General features: G+C 44.7%; 1 protein-coding gene across 1 annotated transcript; it reads right to left on the bottom strand.

Moving 5' to 3' along the window:
* Positions 1–321: 321 nt before the first annotated feature.
* MYADM (myeloid associated differentiation marker) lies at positions 322–18580 on the bottom strand. The gene is made up of 2 exons (XM_081167151.1): positions 18393–18580; positions 322–3395 (listed from the first exon to the last, which is right to left on the bottom strand). The coding sequence occupies exon 2, from the start codon at positions 3382–3384 to the stop codon at positions 2479–2481; it is 906 nt and encodes a 301-aa protein (XP_081023277.1). The 5' UTR covers positions 3385–3395; positions 18393–18580; the 3' UTR covers positions 322–2478.
* Positions 18581–19524: the final 944 nt, after the last annotated feature.

The following is a 19524-nucleotide window of genomic DNA, read 5'->3' on the forward strand; positions in this document are numbered from 1 at the left end:
AATCCATACCAGATGAAATCTCTTAGCTTAGCCTGCCTCACAGAGTTGTTGTGAAGTTGAAAAGGGGAGGAGAACCATGTAAGGCAATCCTGTGAGGTGGATTCGGCTGAGAGGGAGTGACTGGTCCATGGTCTCCCATTGAGCTTCATGGCCAAGGGAGGATTTGAACCCTGGTCTCCAAGGTGCCTGTTCAAACACTCTAACAACACAGGCTTCACCATATAACTCTGAAGACAGACCCACCCCAGTTGCTCCAACTCTAAATGTCTGAATGTATTGTGAGCTTCTTTGCAGACACAAAAGAAAGAGGAATCACCACTGTTTATTATATCATTGCTCCTTTATTTTATACACATATATTTACTTGCATTTTTTTAAAAAAAAAACCCACACATTCACAAACAAGAGCACCGCAGTTAGGGTGAAAATGGAGCAGGGAGAGCCTATATTTCTGTCTCTATGCTATATGACATCTATAAGTATAAAAAAGGCAAATTATGAAAATAATATTGTAAATTCATTTCTTTTAAGTACATGAAACTAAACTCTAGTGCTGAGCAGAAGGGAAGAGAACGTTGTTGTCTTTTTAGGCTGCAGAATGTGTCCCCTGGTATATATTCTCTTTTTAAATACTGGTTCAGCAACCAAAACAGAGGCAAAATAACATATTTAACACTCCACTGAACATGTATGTTCAATTTTTCTATCCACCCCCCCATAAGAATATCTTGCTATTTTTTTCTCAGCAAGAACACTTAAAGCAGATTATTAGGCACTCAACAGAAGGCAGTTTTCAAAGAAGTGTAAAAAATAATAATTAAGCAAGCTTATTTTTCAGGAACAATATTGCCCTAAGTGTAATGTTTTGCTTTTAAGAACATCACAGGCAAGGATTTTTAATCCTTAGGTGAATAATTAAAGGCGCTTTTACAGCATAGATGCTGTTTTTCAGGATAGCAAATTGTTGGCTTTAAGCCCCCCAAATAGTCATTTTGCTTTCAAACTCCAAGAAAATACTGCTTATTTTGCTAAAGGCAACTAGAGGCTACTTCTGAATGCAGAGGAGTGAAGTCCCCTTTAGAGATTCAAGGCACTGCGATGGTCAACAGCTCACACACGAGCACTTTTGAGAACAGTGTGCCTTTCTGTCACCGAAAGCCATCAACCAGAAGCAAGCACGTTGCCTTTAATCTCTCACCAAGCAGGATGAGTCTTTACTCCCCAGACATCAATAAGAATAAACCATAGAATAAACTCTCCATGGAGGTGGCAGAGGCAACTTTTGGAGAACTAGCCAGGCAGCCCTGCTTCTGTGCAGCTCCTGTGCGTTCTGACATAAGCCACATGCAGCAAATTGCCCCTTTGTTTCAGAGACCTCTACAAGCACATCTCAACTACCTTTCAGGCATCTGTGTTCATTAGCAGCCAACAGCCCCCAAGTGACATTTTGCAAAGTGAGACAATGCCTTTAAGGCTCATCAAAAACTTTTCTTTTTTTAAACTGCCAGGCAAATATGTTAATTAAAGGAGAGCTCTCTCAACCCTTCCTGTCTGCAAGCAGAGAGGTCTGTTCTCTCAAGGCTCCGGCACTTTTAATGCCCTCTGAGCCCCGAACCAGGATCCCCTTGCCCTTTGAAAAGAAGATGCTGGTTATACACATTTGAGTAAGCCATGGTCCTCTCTCCCTACAAAGACGCACACACACCCATGCAACCATCAGAAATGCAAGCTGGCAGCCTGGACAGAGAGCAGTCATGAAGGTGGAAGATTTCGTGGCTGGTGAAGGAGCATGCATGCAATGGGAAAGAAAGAGGTGTCTATGAACTGTGCAAGAAGAATGCAGGAAGGTCTTGTGTTCATATAAAAACATCTGGCCGGGGATCAACATGGGAATATTCTGGCAATCTCCTTCAATCAAGGATAATGCCCCCAGTGCAATTCCCCCCCTCACAGGGATGTGCACCTCCAGTACCACCATTAGAAAACAAACAGAACCACCCTCAAAACCCTGAATATTGGAGCTCTTAGCTAGCCACGCCTTGCAAATGTACAGGGAGTGGCAAAGGGCAAGCATGCAAAAAGGAAACGATGCTTGTGCAAAGGGCAGGGAATGAAGGGGGCAGAATGAGCATGGGAAACGTGAAGCGTGTGAGTTTTTGAACAGACACACTTGTGCAAACAGCGGGGAGGGGGACGAGAAAAGATTGAGCATGCAACATGTGACAAGCACAAGGCAAAACCAAAAAAGGTTAACTGGGAAGGAGGAATGTAAAAATGTGAAAAGATTAATGGAAAGAAAGAAAAATGGAAGAAAAGAGTGGAAGAGAAAAAAGCAAAAAAGAAGAGGGTGAGAGCATGGAAAAAGATGGGAAGTCAATGCTTAAAAAGATGCCTTTGCTTTCCCCTTCTGCTCCCCTTCCCCATCTCTTTACATCCTCCCTCCTTCTTGACCTTCTCTGTCCTGACTCTCGTTGTTCTCTACCCTTGGATGAATATCAGCCGTGCGGAATACACCAGGTCAGCCACGTACACCAGGAGATTGATGGCTGTCAGGACAGCTATAGCAACAAGCTTGTCCCAGTCACACATTGTGGTTGAGCTGCAATAACGGGGTCGAGACGAACTGCCACCATGCTTGCTGTCGAACTTATAGATGGGCCAGATGATGGTGGCTGTCGCGTACATGAGCACAGCCAAGAGTGTATAGCCACTGAGGAACTTGTTGAACGGACACGGCAGCCAGCCAGTGCATTCGCCAATGCAGAGGATGATGACCAACAGCGAGAGGATGAAACAGATGCAGTAGACAGCCATGCACCACTGGAGACCTTCTGGTCTATCGTAGGAAACCGGATCGCTGATGAAGACGAAGATGATGCAGGCAATAAAGGTCTCCACCACCTTGAGCAGCCCAGGGACGGTGGCCATGTAGCCAGTGACTTCTCCTGGTTTGGCTTTGGTTATGCCCACCTCTGTGGAGTATGCCAAGAAGGAGAGGCATGAGAACACAGTGGCAGAAATGAGGTACGGACGTTCACTGCGGGAGGGATTTTGGTTCTGAATGTAGGTGACTGGGTAGATGATGGAAGCCGAGAGGCACATCAGGGTGGCATACATGGCAAATGTGATGGGGAAGTTCTTCCAGGAAACTGGCATGCGGTGCTGGAGGCCGGCAAACTCCACCACCAAGATGACAATAGTGATGGCAAAGGAAGCGCACCACGAGAACATGCACCAGTCGCCATTGCGACTATGCCACTTGTCGATGTGGACCACCAGGCTGAAGGTGACACACGTGAAGAGGACCTCCAGCAGACGGACAATGCCCAGCTGAGAGGTCAAGGCAGAGGTGTTGCCCACGGACTTTGAGCGGGTTACCGGCATCGTGCAAAGATCTAGGGGAAAGAATGCAAAACACACAATGCAAGATTACAATGGAGCAGTTCATGGCCCAGTAGTCAGGGTGATGATCTGGAAAGTATCTCATTACACTCACTGATTCACGTTAGTTCAGGGTTGGGGAACCTGTGGCCCTCCAGATGTTGCTGGGTATGGCTCCCATCACTTCCATCCCTGTCTGGATCCCTACAACATCTGGAGGGCCATCTCTGCCTTCAATGTTGTTGTCTCTTGGAAAGCCAGTGTGGTATAGTGGTTAGAGTGTCAGACTAGGTCCGGGGAGACTCAGGTTCAAATCCCCACTCACTGAGTAAATTTGGGCCCACAATGGTCTAATAAAAATAAAAAATCTGGCAAGAGGACCACGTGCACCATTCCTGAGCTCCTTGGGGTAAGGATACATACCCGTCTCGTCCTGTTACCCAATCTGTGACATGTATGTTCCCAACAGTGTTACTGCCCCTCTCTCATGATAGAAACCAAGGTCACCCCCACAAAGCAGAGAGCAACAGTTTTGCTCTTGCCATGGAATAAATATTAATGAGAGATTAACATCTTTAAAATAGGTGCCTAGAGTCTATCAAAATAAACAATGGCAGCTGGATATATGATGCCAGACACAAATTGTGACCCACCAATGTTCGAAAGAGATATCTGAGCTGACTTCAGAGAATCCAGATCGGTATCAGATGCCTGATATTGCAAGCCTCAGAACCATCACTCGCCTACAGCAAGAAAGAAGTGACCTCAATAAGGTTGAGGTAGGAAACGCTTGTGGTATAAAATAATGCTGGGGGGTTTATCAGCATGGCTGTTACCAGGACAACAAAACTGTTTAGCAATGCATGAACAATGAGGAAGCAGATGTGGGGGAAGAGTGCAAGGGGACTACCAAAAGGCGTGCCCTCTCACATCCGGAGCATCACCACAGAAAGTGCAACAGGAAGCACCTCAAAGAGGTAGTCGCTCTTGCTGCACGGTCTTATCGTTTCCATCATTGTGCTGTCTGTGCCAATTCTGCTGGCGTGTTTGAAAGTTAGCAGCAATCGCAACAGGGGTCAGCAGTGCACAGGCATGGCGAGGCTTGCAGAGGCTGGGCACAGCCACTTAGCTAAGCCCCTCTCACTCTCACTCTCATATACATACACTGGTCTACCCAGAAGCCACCTCAAATTTATTAATTGGGTGTACAGTATTTGTCTTTTAGGGTACTAACCCTTCCAAGGCGGCTAGCAAAGAGTCCATAAAAAAGGTGTAACAAAATACTTAGACCTTTAAAACTACCAAAACCGGCAGCAGTTAGGGCCAACATAAAAGCAAATGTGGGGAAAAGGTTGAAGGATTCCTCTGCCGCTGCCGCTGCCCCAAATCCAGTTAAAAGCTGCCAATGAGGGGACTTAGAAATGGGCAGCATACAGATTTGACTTCCGGTCGGTGCCAGCGCTTAATGGCGGTCCTATCTCCAAGCTCCGGAGAAGGACTGCTTCGCAAGTTCGGGTCTTACCCGCTACGGCGAGCGGGGGACCCCTAAAATCTCAGGCGCTGAAGCCTGAGAACAAGGAGACTCGGTGGGCACCTTTGCGCCCCCCGGTACCGTGAAAGAGCCTTTTTAAAGGCTACGGATCGACATCGGGAGTGAGCGCGGTGCTGAGAGTCGCTACCCAGCCTGCGAAGTGAAGCCGCGTCGCCATAAGCGGAGAGCGCCGATTCCTTCCTGAAAAGAAAATTTGGACTGATTCCCCGTGAGTAAGAGCTGAAAAATATTCGGGACTTTTTAAAATTTGAAAATTGGGCTAAAAGCGGGGAGATTAAATTCAAGGAAGTCTGCCTCCCCTCGACTGCATGAAAGCGAAAGCAACGGAACTTTAAACCTGCATCCGTTGAAACTTACTTTTTATTTAATCAAACCGGACATTTGGACCTTGGATCTCCCCTCTAGCCAGCAGAGAAGAGGGGAGGTGAAAGAGACTGAATTAACTGCATGATCCATTTGAAGCAAAAACCCTCTGCTGTCTCATTTATTAATGTACGAAGCGGTCTGCCTTTCAGGATAATAGGACACTGATCTGACTTTCTCCTGCAAAAGTGACACTGTGATACAAAGTTTAAATTGTGTTTGGCTACAGTACATTATAAGAAGAAACAGTGTAAATTGGGTGACTGTAGCAGTTGGTAGCTATAAGCCTCAAGTTATATTTATTTTAGCCGTGTTTTACATCTTTGGATATACTCCTTTGTCTTCTGTATCTGGACATTTTGCTCTTTGGCCATTTTGACTTGCTCCCTCTAGAGGGTAAAGTAAAGTAAAGTTTGGGAAGACACAGGACTGTGGAATTTTCCAACAGGGAACAGCTCTCGTGGGAAACGACCTTGACTTTGATATGAGTGGCTCACAAGAAGAGATAATTACAAGGGCCAAAACCAAGCAACAACATCAACAACAGCTGCAGCAGCAACATACAAAGAAAAGAGGTTCAATTTCAGGCATAACTGCTGGACCAGCAGGAACAACAGGACAGGAAAAAGGGACAGCTGCTCCTATGGATGCTGTGACAGAAGCCCTGCTTAAAATTAATCAATCTTTGGAGTCCCTGACAAAACAGACTTCAGAAAATACACAAAAATTATCAGAAATATCACTAAGATTAAACCAGAATACAGAGTCTATAAATAAACTTGTAGAGGAAAATGCTACTACGCGTAAAATTGCCGAAGACGCTAAAGCTGTTGCTGGAGACACACAAGAGAAACTAGAGCCGATTGCTAAGAAGGTCTACGAGCACGATGCAACTCTGGCCTTGTGGGAATTACAGAGAAAAGAGAGAAATTTGAAATTAAGATTAATTCCAGAGAACGAAAGAGACAACCTTGCGGAATATCTGACACGGGAGTTTGTTGACTGTTGGGATCTCGAGGAAGACGAATTTAAAATTACAACAGCTTTTAGATTGGGCAAAAAGCAGGAAAGAAAGACCCCAAGAGATTGTTTGATTACATTTAGATCTAAGGAGGAAAGAGACAAAATATTAGGACTGCACTTTGAAAAGGCCCTGCAAATTGGAAACTCAGCTATACAGATCTTCAAAGACATACCAAAATACATTTTGGATTTAAGAAACTTTTATAAGGACTTGGCCCTTCTGTTAAAGAAAAACACTATCCGCTTCAGGTGGGAATTCCCACAAGGACTGTCATTTGACTACAAGGGAAAGAAGGTGAAAATAAAGACAATTCAAGATAAGGACAAATTTCTGGCAAGATATCAGGAGGACCTGCAGAAGGGGACTGTGGACGTACTGGCAGAACAGAGGAGAGCACTAGATATTCTGAGTCTTTCGTTTGGACAAAAACCACCACCATCAGAAGAAGAGCAACAACTCGGAGCTGTTGGAGGAGCTCCAGGAAAATAACAAGATGGCTCTGCAATTCCTTAGCTGGAATTGTAATGGGCTCAATGGGCCTTTGAAGAGAAGACAAGTATTTCATATCTTGAACAGAGAACAACTGGATTTGATATGCCTACAAGAAACTCACATAACTAGAGCCCACAGGAGACTACTTTCAAATAAAAGATTAGGACAAGAATTTATTTCTTCAGACAAAGTTAAGAAAAGAGGAGTCGTAATATATGTGAAAGAGAAATGGGCTCCAAAAATGATATTCAAAGATGAACAAGGGAGATATTTGGCTGTGGAGATACAAGTACAAGGAGAAAAACTTTTAGTTGTTGGAATTTATGCACCAAATGAAGGCAAATCTGACTTCTTTAAGAGGCTTCATGAAACCTTGACGGACTATCTGGATTACAATATGATAATTATGGGAGACATGAACGGCGTGGTCTCCACTAATATGGACAAGGCACAAAGATTAGCAATTAGTAAGGAAGGGAGACTTCCTAAGACTTTCTTTGAAATGACTGAAAATATGGATTTGATAGATATATGGAGAACAAGGAACCCTCTGGAGAGAGAGGGAACCTTTTTCTCCCAAGCAATGATGACCTGGACCAGAATTGACCAAATCTGGATTACTAGTGGCATGGCTCCAAAGATTAAGAAGGTAGAAATCTGCCCAAAAACTTGCTCCGACCATAACGCCGTGAAGATGGAAATGAAACTTGCAACAACTGGTCAATTTAGATGGAGAATGAATGACACCCTCTTTCGAGACAGTGAGATCCTTATGAAGGCCCAAAAAACTTTAAAAGACTATTTTGAAATAAATTTGAGGACTGACGTCGAGAAAAGAGTGATCTGGGACGCAAGCAAAGCGGTGATGCGAGGCTTTTTGATTCAACAAAACTCAATAAAGAGGAAAAAACAAAATGAGAAAAAAGAAAAGATTTTGGAAAAGATAAAGGAAGGAGAGAAAAAATTAAGAACAAAACCAAAGTCCCAGGAGATTTTAAGAGAGATCAAGTTATATCAAACACAATATATGGAATTGATGAACCTAGAGATTGAATGGAAGATAAAGCAGATGAAGCAAAAGACATTTGAATCAGCAAATAAATGTGGCAAACTTCTGGCATGGCAACTGAAGAAAAGGCAGAAACTAAATACAGTTACAAGCCTAGAAGTGGATGGAAAGAATATATCCAAACCCAATGAAATTAGAAATTGCTTCTTGAGTTATTTTAAAAAACTTTATACTCAAGGCCCGCAAAATGAAGAAGATATAGACAAATTCCTTGATAAATATGGACTACAAAAAATCTCTCATCAAAGTAAGATTGATCTGAACCAGAGAATAACAGAACAAGAGATAGAGGCTGCCATTCAGAATATGCAACTGGGCAAATCTCCAGGACCAGATGGATTGACTTCAAGATACTACAAGTCACTGAAGGAATGGTTGATTCAACCACTAAAAGAAGTCTGTAATGAGATCCTTGAGGGAAAAAAGACACCTGAATCGTGGAAAGAAGCATATATTTCACTCATACCAAAGACAGAGACTGAAAAGACTCAACTGAAGAACTACCGCCCAATATCATTACTTAATGTGGATTACAAAATTTTTGCAGACATTTTGGCAAAAAGATTTAAAAAAGTGTTGATGGAGAAGATTCATAGGGATCAAGCAGGCTTTCTCCCTAAAAGACACCTAGCAGACAATGTAAGGAATGTGATAGACATTTTGGAAAAGCTAGAGGTGAACATAAACACTAAAGCAGTATTGATTTTTGTGGACGCGGAGAAAGCCTTTGACAATATTTCTTGGAGTTTTATGATAAAGAATCTTCATGGGATGGGGGTAGGTCAAGGTTTTGAGAATGGTATGGCTGCAATATACTCCGAACAAAAAGCAAAATTGATTGTAAATAATGTAGTGACGGAGGAACTTAAGATAGAAAAAGGAACACGACAGGGGTGCCCAATTTCCCCATTACTTTTTATTTCAGTCCTGGAGGTGTTGCTGAATATGATAAGGGAAGACCAGCAGGTCAAAGGAGTGCAGGTCGGAGCTAAACATTACAAGTTAAGAGCGTTTGCAGATGACCTAGTATTGACTTTGCAAGAGCCAATCACTAGTACGAAAAGGGTTTTAGAAATAATCCAACTGTTCGGCCAGGTGGCTGGATTTAAGTTGAATAAACAAAAAACCAAAGTCTTAGGAAAAAATTTAACAGATACAGAAAAGGAGAAGTTTCAAGAGGAGACAGGGTTGACACTGGTTAAGAAGGTCAAATACCTAGGGGTCTATTTGACATCTAAAAATGTGAATTTGTATAAAGACAATTATGAAAAATGTTGGTCAGAAATTAAAAAAGATCTAGAAATATGGTCAAATTTGAAATTGTCGATGTTAGGCCGAATTGCTGTGATTAAAATGAATGTATTGCCTAGAATGTTATTTTTGTTCCAGACCTTGCAGATTCTGGATAAGATGGAATGTTTTAAGAGGTGGCAGAAAGATATCTCGAAATTTGTCTGGCAGGGCAAAAAGCCCAGAATCAAATTTAAAATACTGACAGATGCTAAAGAAAGAGGGGGTTTTGCCCTGCCGGACTTGAAATTGTACTATGAGGCAGCAGCATTTTGCTGGCTGAAAGAATGGATGCTCCTCGAAAATACAGACATCTTAGATCTGGAAGGTTTCAATAATGCTTTTGGTTGGCATGCATATTTATGGTATGATAAAGTCAATAGTGCCTTTAAGAATCACATTGTTAGAAAAGCATTGTTTAATGTTTGGACAAGATACAAAAATCTCTTGGAAAACAAAACCCCTAGATGGGTCTCACCAGTGGAGGCCAAGGCAGTGAAGAAACTCAATATGGAGGTCGGATGGCCGAAGTATTGGGAAATCTTGGAACAAGATGGAGATAAGCTCAAATTGCAAAGTTACGAGAAACTGAAGCACAAGATACAAAATTGGTTTCAATACCATCAAATAATGGAATTTTTCAAACAGGATAGGAAAATTGGCTTCCAGATGGAAAAATCAAAATTAGAAACTGAATTGTTAGAACCCAGTACTAAGAATTTATCTAGAATGTATAATTTGTTGCTGAAATGGAATACACAGGATGAAACAGTCAAATCAGCTATGATTAAGTGGGCACAAGATGTTGGTCATAACATCATGTCAGATGACTGGGAATGGTTATGGAACACCGGTACCAAATTTACGGCGTGTAATGCTTTAAAGGAAAATATTATGAAAATGGTATACAGGTGGTACATGACCCCAGTCAAGCTGGCAAAAATTTATCATCTGCCCGATAACAAATGTTGGAAATGTAAAGAGACTGAAGGTACCTTCTACCACCTTTGGTGGACATGCCCGAAGATTAAGGCTTTCTGGGAAATGATCTATAATGAAATCAAAAAGGTACTTAAATGTACTTTTTCCAAAAAACCAGAGGCCTTTCTCCTGGGCATTGTCGGCCAATTGGTGCCAAAGAGGGATAGAACTTTCTTTATGTATGCTACTACAGCAGCAAGAATACTCATCGCGAAGTATTGGAAGACACCGAATTTGCCCACTCTGGAAGAATGGCAGATGAAAGTGATGGACTATATGACATTGGCCGAGATGACAGGCAGAATCCGCGACCAAGGAAAAGAGACGGCGGAAGAAGAATGGAGAAAATTCAAAAGTTATCTTAAGGACTATTATAAACTCAACGAATGTTAAAGTGTTGGGGTTTTCAGAAACAAAGGGATACAGTGATATAAGGTCAGAATATAGAGATGACTAAGATGACAGAGCTTGGAAAGTAACAATTGGGAGTTGCTATAAAATTATGGACATTGGGATGCAGAAAGGGGGGGTATGGGGAAGTCCTAGAAAAGAGGTTGATGAAAATACGCTATGAAATTATACATGTATGTTTGTCTTTTTAAGTGTTTGTCTGTTTTCTAAAATTTTGTAAAACCAATAAAAATTTTATAAAAAAAAAAATAGAAATGGGCAGCATACAAAGCTGCCTTCTTTGGGTCCATCTGGCTGAATATTCCACTGACTGAATATTCCACTGACTGGCAGAGGCTCTTCAGGGTTCTTCTAGTCCTACCTGGAGATGCAAGGGATTCAACCTGGAACCCTCCTACCTGCAAAGGAGATGCTCTACCACTGACTTAAGACACTTCCCCAGGCAGGAATTCAAGCATACACCCTCAAAATAATGTAAGAGTTTTAATCATCCTGTTCTCCTACTCCCAATCAGCATGGTTAAAGAGCATGCCTTTCCCACCATCTGGCTTTCAACTGACTTTCTAATCTCCCTTAGTGATGGTGGGCTATTAGGAGAGGGGCTTGCCTTCAGCAATGCGTTTGTTGGGGGTCCCAAGACTACTCCAGAACCCATTGCGCCAACAGCACTGCCCTTTAGACGACTGGTGTGGTGCCACAGTTAAAATGCTGGCCTAAGATCAGTGAGACCCAGCTTAAAATCCTCACTCATCCAAGAAGTACACTAAAGTAACACTTGGCAAGTCATAGTCCTGCAGTCTAACCTACCTCACAGGGTTGTTGTGAAGGATAAAGGGGGGGGGGGAATGACCACATGCCTAATCCTGAACTCTCTCAGAGGAAGGACAGGTTTAAAACCACTGCATTTTCAAGTCCCCCAAAACAATTTTGGAAAAATGGTCAGATACTGGAGAGCAAGGTGTGTGTGTGTGTGTGGTTTTACTTTTGCATGGGGGGGATACATTTGCTTCACTGAATTCACACTTCCTCCAAACAAATATACAAACCAGAGCACAGCTATCTTTCGAAATTCATGTTTCTCTTAATTTTGCAACGCCGTTCCAAAAATAACCATATAAAAAGGAAAGCGTACAAAGATTACACTAGAGAAAAATGTACAGAAATTGCTTATATCTATGAAAACAATATGCAAAAAAAAGCCTGTTTGGGTAAAATGGCATACAAAAACACTCACAACAGATGTGTATAAATCTTTGCATGTCTCTTGAAAAAAGTACATGCTGATGTGAAAGCATGGCAAACTGTACTTGAATTATAAAAATGAAAAGTGGGGCGATGTATTTTTTTAAAAAAACAAAACCCAGAATCTTTATAGACCACAGACATGTTGTTAGAGAGCGAGATAACTCTTATTTATTTTTAAACTACTTCAATGTTAAGTTCTCCTGAAGACAAAACAAGACGATGGGGAGAGCCAAGGTTGCATCTCCTGAGTTTGTCTGAAAAATAGCTAATGCAGCCACAGGATATGAAGATAATTTGGATCATGACTGCAATGCAAAGGAAGGAGGATTCTGTAGTCTCCCCTCGTCTCTCGTGGGGCTAAGCATACAGGTATCTCACTTGGTACCTCAGCCTGTTTCAGTTAAGTCTAGCTACAAAGGACTTAGGAGAAGTTCTTCCTAAATTTTAGGGATCAAACATAAGCTTAGTGAAATGGGAACAAAACACACAGAACGTTACCATAGGGATATGTTTTAAGGGATAAGAATTTCTTTTCCTTCTCCCTTGGAAGAAGAAAAAAGGCTATAAAGTAGCCTGGCATCAACACCAGTATCCTTTAGGCGCCAGGCAGAAAGATTATTATGTACCCAGGCATTTGAAATGTTAGCATTAGTCCCTTTTGAGGTTTTCTCCCCTGGCTTCCTGCTCTTTCGCCTGTTTTCATTATTATTGAATTGCTCAGCTTTTAGATTTTGCACATCATCCTGAAATCTACCATGGCAAAGGGTGGCATATAAATGTTTTAAAATAAATGAGCATAAATAAATAATATACATAAACAAATAATAAATTAGCATCAAAAAGGTGTGGGGTGTGTGGCTAATCCAGCCTTCGCCACTGAGGGCATCCCACGTGGTCCTTAACCACTAAGAGCAGTGTTATGCAGGCATAACCAGGTATCCTGCTTTACAGAAGACGTCCTCTCTGTCTGGTTTAAAGATAAAGAAAGAAATAAAGATGTATAAAAATAGAATAAATGAAATGCAATAAATAAATAAATGCAATGTAAAAATTCATTTCTTAAAAAAAAATCAACAGTGAGCATCTGGACAGCAGACTGAACAGGACACAGAGGAGCTCAACCTGGCCACAGTGTTTCCCACTAGGGCAAGACATCTCTCAGACCAGCCTACCTCACAGGGTTGTGGGGAGGATGCAATTGGAAAGTGGGGGGAGATAAACCGTGCACACCACCTTAAGCTCCTAGGAGGAAAGCTGGGATATCAATGTTTTGTAACAAGATGTACAAATCAGTAAATAGTCAATACAGTGGTACCTTGGGTTAAGTACTTAAAGTGGTGCCCCACAAGACGAATGCCTCGCAAGACGAAAAACCCGCTAGACGAAAGGGTTTTCCGTTTTTTGATGCGCTTCGCAAGACGAATTTCCCTATGGGCTTGCTTCGTAAGACGAAAACATCTTGCGAGTCTTGCGATTTTTTTCGCTCCTCCCCCTTTTTCTAAGCCGCTAAGCCGCTAATAGCCTTTTAGCCGCTAAGCCTTTAATAGCCGCGAAACCGCTAATAGTGCTAATCCGCTAAGCCGCTAATAGGGTTGCTTCGCAAGACGAAAAAACCGCTAGACGAAGAGAATCGTGGAACGGATTATTTTCGTCTTGCGAGGCACCACTGTAATTCATTCCGGAGGTCCGTTCTTAACCTGAAACTGTTCTTAACCTGAAGCACCACTTTAGCTAATGAGGCCTCCCGCTGCCGCCGCGTCGCTGCTGCACGATTTCTGTTCTCCTCCTGGAGCAAAATTCTTAACCGGAGGTACTATTTCTGGGTTAGCGGAGTCTGTAACCTGAAGCGTCTGTAACCTGAAGTGTATGTAACCCGAGGTAGCACTGTATATGCAAATCTTATGCAAACCTGCACCATTTCCTTTTATCCCATTTCTAGCGATGCATTATTTTTCATTTCCTCTTTTTTGGCAACGCAAAAAGTGGTCAGTCCTAACTGTGACTTCCAAACAACTGGGCGAGAGCAGATGGGAATTCCTAGGGGAGGAGGGTCTGGAAAAGCATCTCAGCTGGGTTAAAATTAGGTTAGAGGCGTTGGGAGCCACATTCTCTCTCTGTGTGTCTGTCTGACAAAGGCTGAACTGCTCTTGGCCTTTCATCAGGGGAAGACACTTCCCCATCTGGATTTCCTGCAAGGGCCCAGGCAAGGCCAGCAGCCAGAGATATTTGCCTGGAGGTGGGGGGTGGGAGCCATTTGCACTGTTATCCATATAAGGCCAGGAGAAAATCCCGCTTTACCCAAAGTTGGACATTTGGTTTCAATCATGCGCTGCTTCCCAGCTGGAAGGGAGGGGGGAATGCTCTGGCTGGGCTCACAGCCATCTCCTCTGTCTTCCTTCTGGGCCATCTCTCAAAAAATCACAATTCCCTTCCCTCCCTTTCAGAAGCGGAGGACAGTTCCCCCCACTACCACCACCCCGCCTCCATCAGCAGCTACAACTTCCTTTCCTTGTTTGTGTTTTGGAGGCCAGAGTCCCTTTAGCCAAGATGCTGGTTTGGGTGGGCGAAGAGGTGGAAGGGAGGAATGGCAGAAAGAGAAGGGAAGCAGCTGTGGAAGGAGAGAGGCGACAATAAAAAGGCGTTTCAAACCTTGCCTGGCATGTCGCAAGAACCTCTTCTGAGCTACCTACCCTCTTCGCATTTGGGTCACTGATTGGGCAAAGGGGTAATCAAAGCAGTTGTGCAAGTCGTGCCACAAAAGTAGGGTTGCCCAGTAAAATCTAATCAGCCTGCCCATGCAGCTATGTCAGTTATTTGGGGGAAGAGACCAAAGTGGGGGCCAGGGATATAAGAGAGAGAACCAGTTTCTGTGACGCTTTCCTGCCCGGTTTTCCAGCAGTAATGCACAGGTCCAGTTTATACATAAGAGCAGAATCAAGGGGGGTGGGGACCAGTGGCGTAGCGTGGGGGGTGCAGGGGGGGCCAGCCGCACCGGGCGCAACATCTGGGGGTTAAGGTTAGGGGGCGCAAATCCACGGGTTAGGGGGCGCAAATTACTTGCCTTGCCCCGGGTGCTGACAACCCACGCTACGCCACTGGTGGGGACCTTTCTTGGACAGTGCCACTTCAGGCTGCAAGGAAGGACCTGCGACTGCCACACGCATCCCTGCATTCCTTGCATTTAGAAAACTAGTGCCTCGTGGAGAGTTTAACCCTAGCAGGCTGGTTTCCTGTGTGCAGAGGACCATTTTCCCCCTCCAAAGCAGCAGCCTAAGATGTTACTCCCTACCTTCAACCTGAAAAAGTAGATTCCATATTATTCCCCCGTGCATATGAACTGAGCGACTATACAATCCCAAATTATTCCAAGAGCATTATCAAAATCCACCACTACAGCTTTCAAGGCTTTAAAGAGGGAAGAGAGCCCAGAGCTCTTTACATTATCATTGCATGGACAACAGGGAGTGGCTAACCTTTTTTTTATGCTGAAGGCTGCATCGCCTTCTTGCAATGTTTCTGGGGGTTGCATGTCACTGGCAGCCGTGCTCAAAGAGTGGGCATAGGCAGCTCATGCCCATCACACACTGAGTCCCCCCATCAGCTGATTTATGCAGCTAAAAATACTAAAGCACCTCAGCAGTGCTGTGGAAGGCTCTTCCAAGAACAAGAACCGGATTATAATCTCCATTTGGCAAATGTGAGGCAGCTGAGAGGGCAGCAGGTTACTTAAGGCTGCCCTCAAAACCCATGAAAGAAGGGCTGTTTTCAAGCGGGGTTGAGGAGCCTCTCTCAGCCGAGGGCCTCACTGTTGCAAGGAGAGGCTCCCTGGGGCCACATCCCAGTGATGGGTGTGGTCAGAAAAAGGGATGTGATACTCAGGGATGTGAAAACTAGGCTACATTCCAGGCATGCAAAGCAGGACATTTCCAGCTTCCCCGTCCAAGCAAGTAAAAGGGACTAGTGCGCCTCAAGAATACATCTCAAGACAGGCAAAAAAGCATTTGAGGAGGACTGGTGTGGAGTGTAGCCTGAGGAGAAAGGTGTGGCCTCAAGAGAGCCTTGAGGACCAGACTGAGAAGACTTGAGGGCATGGGCGTGGTCAGAATTTATGTTGGAGGGAGGGCAGAACCTCAGTTAGTTAAGTATTTTTATTGATTTACTTGATTCAGGGGGCAGCTGCTCCCCCTGGCTATGGCCATGCTTGAGGGCCACATTTCACCCTTATGCCTGAGGCTCCCCACCCCCAATTTAAGGCAAAACTTCACATGATCCATTATCTATATGCAATGAAGCATGATGTAACCTCTCACAGCTCTTTAATGCTACTAAAAAGGCTCTCTGAAGAAATGGCTCTGCGGTTCCAGTAAGTGACACAGATCATTATCAAGAAAGTATTAGCTAACTCTTAGCTAGAAACCTTGAGCATACAAGGAGGAAATGCCCAAGGTAGGGAACTAAACATGTGGCAGAAGGACAGACCCCCCCCACACACACACACTCCTGCCCACTTCAGATAAGGAGGCTGGGAAATGGTCGAGCTGTAGGAGAGGTGCCACCCAAGGACAATAAAGAGCTAGGTCTTCAGGACCAGATTGTCCAGAAAAACTCAAATCCCATGAGCAGGATGAGAGTATAATGGGAAGACAAGGTTGGGAGTTTGGGATTCTCTGGACAAGGCATCTCATGAGGTGAAAGACATCAAGAGGGTATGGGATGGGGGGTGATTCAAGGTTTGAATAAATAAGGCTCTCTGGGAACCTCTCCTTTTTAAGTACTAAAAGCCATGAGACGTTCTGGACATTTCATCCTATAACTTTCCAAACATGATAATTTATTGATCAGCAAATCAAGACACCGGATTTGAAAAAGGAATCTTTCCATGCAACTGGAGGAGAATGGAAGAAAACCAAAGGTTAATATTTTAAAAAGTTAGTTCCAAAATCTGTCAGTCCAGGCGTTTTTCTTTTGCACTAAAGCGTGTAAGTGGAGCTACAGGTCTTCAGTCCGTGCCACAAGTAGCTAGCAACAGCATCCATTGGCTAGAAAAGTCACTGTGCATTAAAACAGCCTGCAGGCTTTTGTGAAGTCTCCTTTACAAAAATGCATTGCATACTCCGAGGCACGCTTTCTCACACTGCAAAGCACGCAGTACTGTCACAAATGCACACCACACATGTATTCCCCCAAAAATGGCACAAGCTATCAATCGAGGGAAATCAGCCATCCTGCTGTACGCATCATGCATGACATGCAGCACACAGACGCTGTGAAACATGACTTCCATCTTGAGAAATGCAAACACTCCCATTGTGGCCGCACCCCATGGACAAACCTGGGAATTATAGAGACGTATCTGATACAGTTTGTGCAGAAACAAGCCCCACTGCGACCAATGGGGTTTGCTTTTGAGTATTCAGGATTGCAACCTCTCAGGGATAATTTCCTGCATGCGTTCCAGAGAGACAACCGTGGTTCTCTTTGGTTTCTTCCCTTGCTAATAATAGACTAAAAGCCTTCTGGCAACAAAGGTGGACAAACTACCCCAGAAGGAGCATGGCAAATCCCCCACTAAAGGTACTGACCCTCCCCTTCTGCATGGACTTGAGTATATTTATTTGCCAGGCTTCTTCCTTTAATGGTTTATTTTATTTTGCCCCTGAAGTGTTTCTGCTGCGAATTGCGTTTCACTGTCAGAGCCCTGTGGCACCTTAAAAGTCTTGTTGTTGTTCTTACCGATAGTCACACCTTCCAGAACACACCCAGGCCAACATGCCCTGCCAAATTTTGCCCCTGCCAAATTTTGCCCCTGCCAAAATTAGGTTCACAAGGCATTCCATTGTTTCTATTATTGCTACTATTTTTAAGGGAATGAGGAAGTGGAATCAGAGGTATCAATCAAATCCCAAGTTCCAAGTCGGCCACACCTACCCCTCAAAACTAACCAAACACTATATAGAAGGGTCTGGTGACTTCTGTTTCAGTGTATCTGAAGAAGTGTGCATGCACATGAAAGCTTATACCAGAACAAACTTGGCTGGTCTCTAAGGTGCTACTGGAAGGAATTTTTGTTTGTTTGTTTCGACAAACAGTAAGTGGATCACTTAAAAAAAAAATATCAAGAGGGAGAGGTGTTATTGGCATGGTGTGGTGCCCCAAAAATGGTGATGCACAAAAAGTTCATAAACAGAGCAGCATCCTAAGGAAATCTCACGGCGGTCACGCCCTTTTCCCAAGTTGGCAGAAGCTGGAATACACACCATTCCTCGGGAAATCCAGTAAGCTCCCATCCACCCACTCCCCACAATATCCTGGCTCCCAGCGCTTCTTGGGTTTAACTTCCCACGGACTTTCCTAATGAACCAGGAGTCCGGGCGGGTTCCCTGATTCCCCCCCCCTCCTAGTTTTAACCCTCTGGAACCTCCTTTCGCCTCCCCGACTCTCTCTCTCTCTTCACTGTATCCTTCCCTTTCTCCTACAGAGAACCCAGGAATTCTGGCTCGAACCCCTTCGCCCAAAGCGCAGCAGCGCGCCTCCCTCCCTCCCTCCAGCACCCAAGACTTGACTTTCCTGAAGAAGCGACTTACTTCCAGAGCGGGGTGGAGAGTGCACGTCTGGAAGGAAGCCTGAAGGTAGGTAGGTGGGCACGCACGTTGCAGCAGCCGAGGCTGGGAGAAGATGCTCTGGTCTGATCACGGGAAAACGGCGAGGCGAGGGACTCGTGGCTGGGACAGGAGGAGAAGAGGGGTGGGGCGAGTCCCCACCCCCCCACCCCACACAGACAGGCAGGCAGGAGGTTGGGAGAGGGTGGGCCGTGGGCGGAGACAGGGAGGTAGTAGAGGAGGCGGGGGCGGCGAGGAGGAGAAGGCGGGCGAGGTCGAGGGGAGAAGACCCGGGAAGGCGGAGAGTGGACTTTGTGTTATTGCTGTTGCCAGGAGCCGAAAAGTACACAACGATACACACACCCGCAAGGAGGGTCGTCGTCCCCGTCCCCCCGCTGACTCAGACAGAAACGATTCACGGTTCTCAACCCGGCTACTCATTACTCAAAGCGGCCAGCCAGATGCGTGCAAGACGCTGGTGCAGCAGCAGCAGCAGGGCCTGCAGGCTCGTTGCGCGCCCGGCGCTCAAAGCAACAGGCGTTTTGCAGGCACGCTGCGCCTAACCATGGAGGTTTCATTTATCCCGCGCGGTCGAGAGATCCAGCCCTCGCTGCATTTTGCTTTACTTTTTAATCACGTGGCAGTGAGTTCCGTAAGCCAACTGGGCACGCGAGAGATGGCATTTCCCTGCTTTCCTCCCCCCCACCACTTTTTTTTTTAAAAAAAACGTGTCCTGAGCCTCTGCCTTTAACCCCGGAATGATTTAGCCGGCGGCGAAAGCCCCCGACACCCAGCACGCCGTGGAGACAGAAGTACTGAGAGGAAACTTCGTCTGCCAGATCCAGGTGTGCGAAAGGCTGGATCAGACCGCTGGGGACCCCTCACCGCGCTACAATTCCCATCACCTTTAAACCACAGTTTCCAGGATTCCTTCTGGGGCGTGTGCGCTTTAAATGCAGGGTGCATGAATAGTCCAAATATCTACCTTGTCTATAAACAGATGCTTCTAAAACGCACCCAAGGTCAGGAAAGCATAAGGCAGTAGCCCCTTCCCCTTTGCATCCACACCCGTTGCCAAAACTGCTTCTCTGCAGAGGCAGACTGAGAGATCGGTGTG

This window comes from Podarcis bocagei (assembly GCF_964188305.1).
Source record: "Podarcis bocagei genome assembly, chromosome: 13".
Taxonomy (NCBI): Eukaryota; Metazoa; Chordata; class Lepidosauria; order Squamata; family Lacertidae; genus Podarcis; species Podarcis bocagei.

Coding starts and splice junctions, on each gene's coding strand:
- MYADM (XM_081167151.1), bottom strand. CDS start 3,384: ATGCCGGTAACCCGCTCAAAGTCCGTGGGCAACACCTCTGCCTTGACC.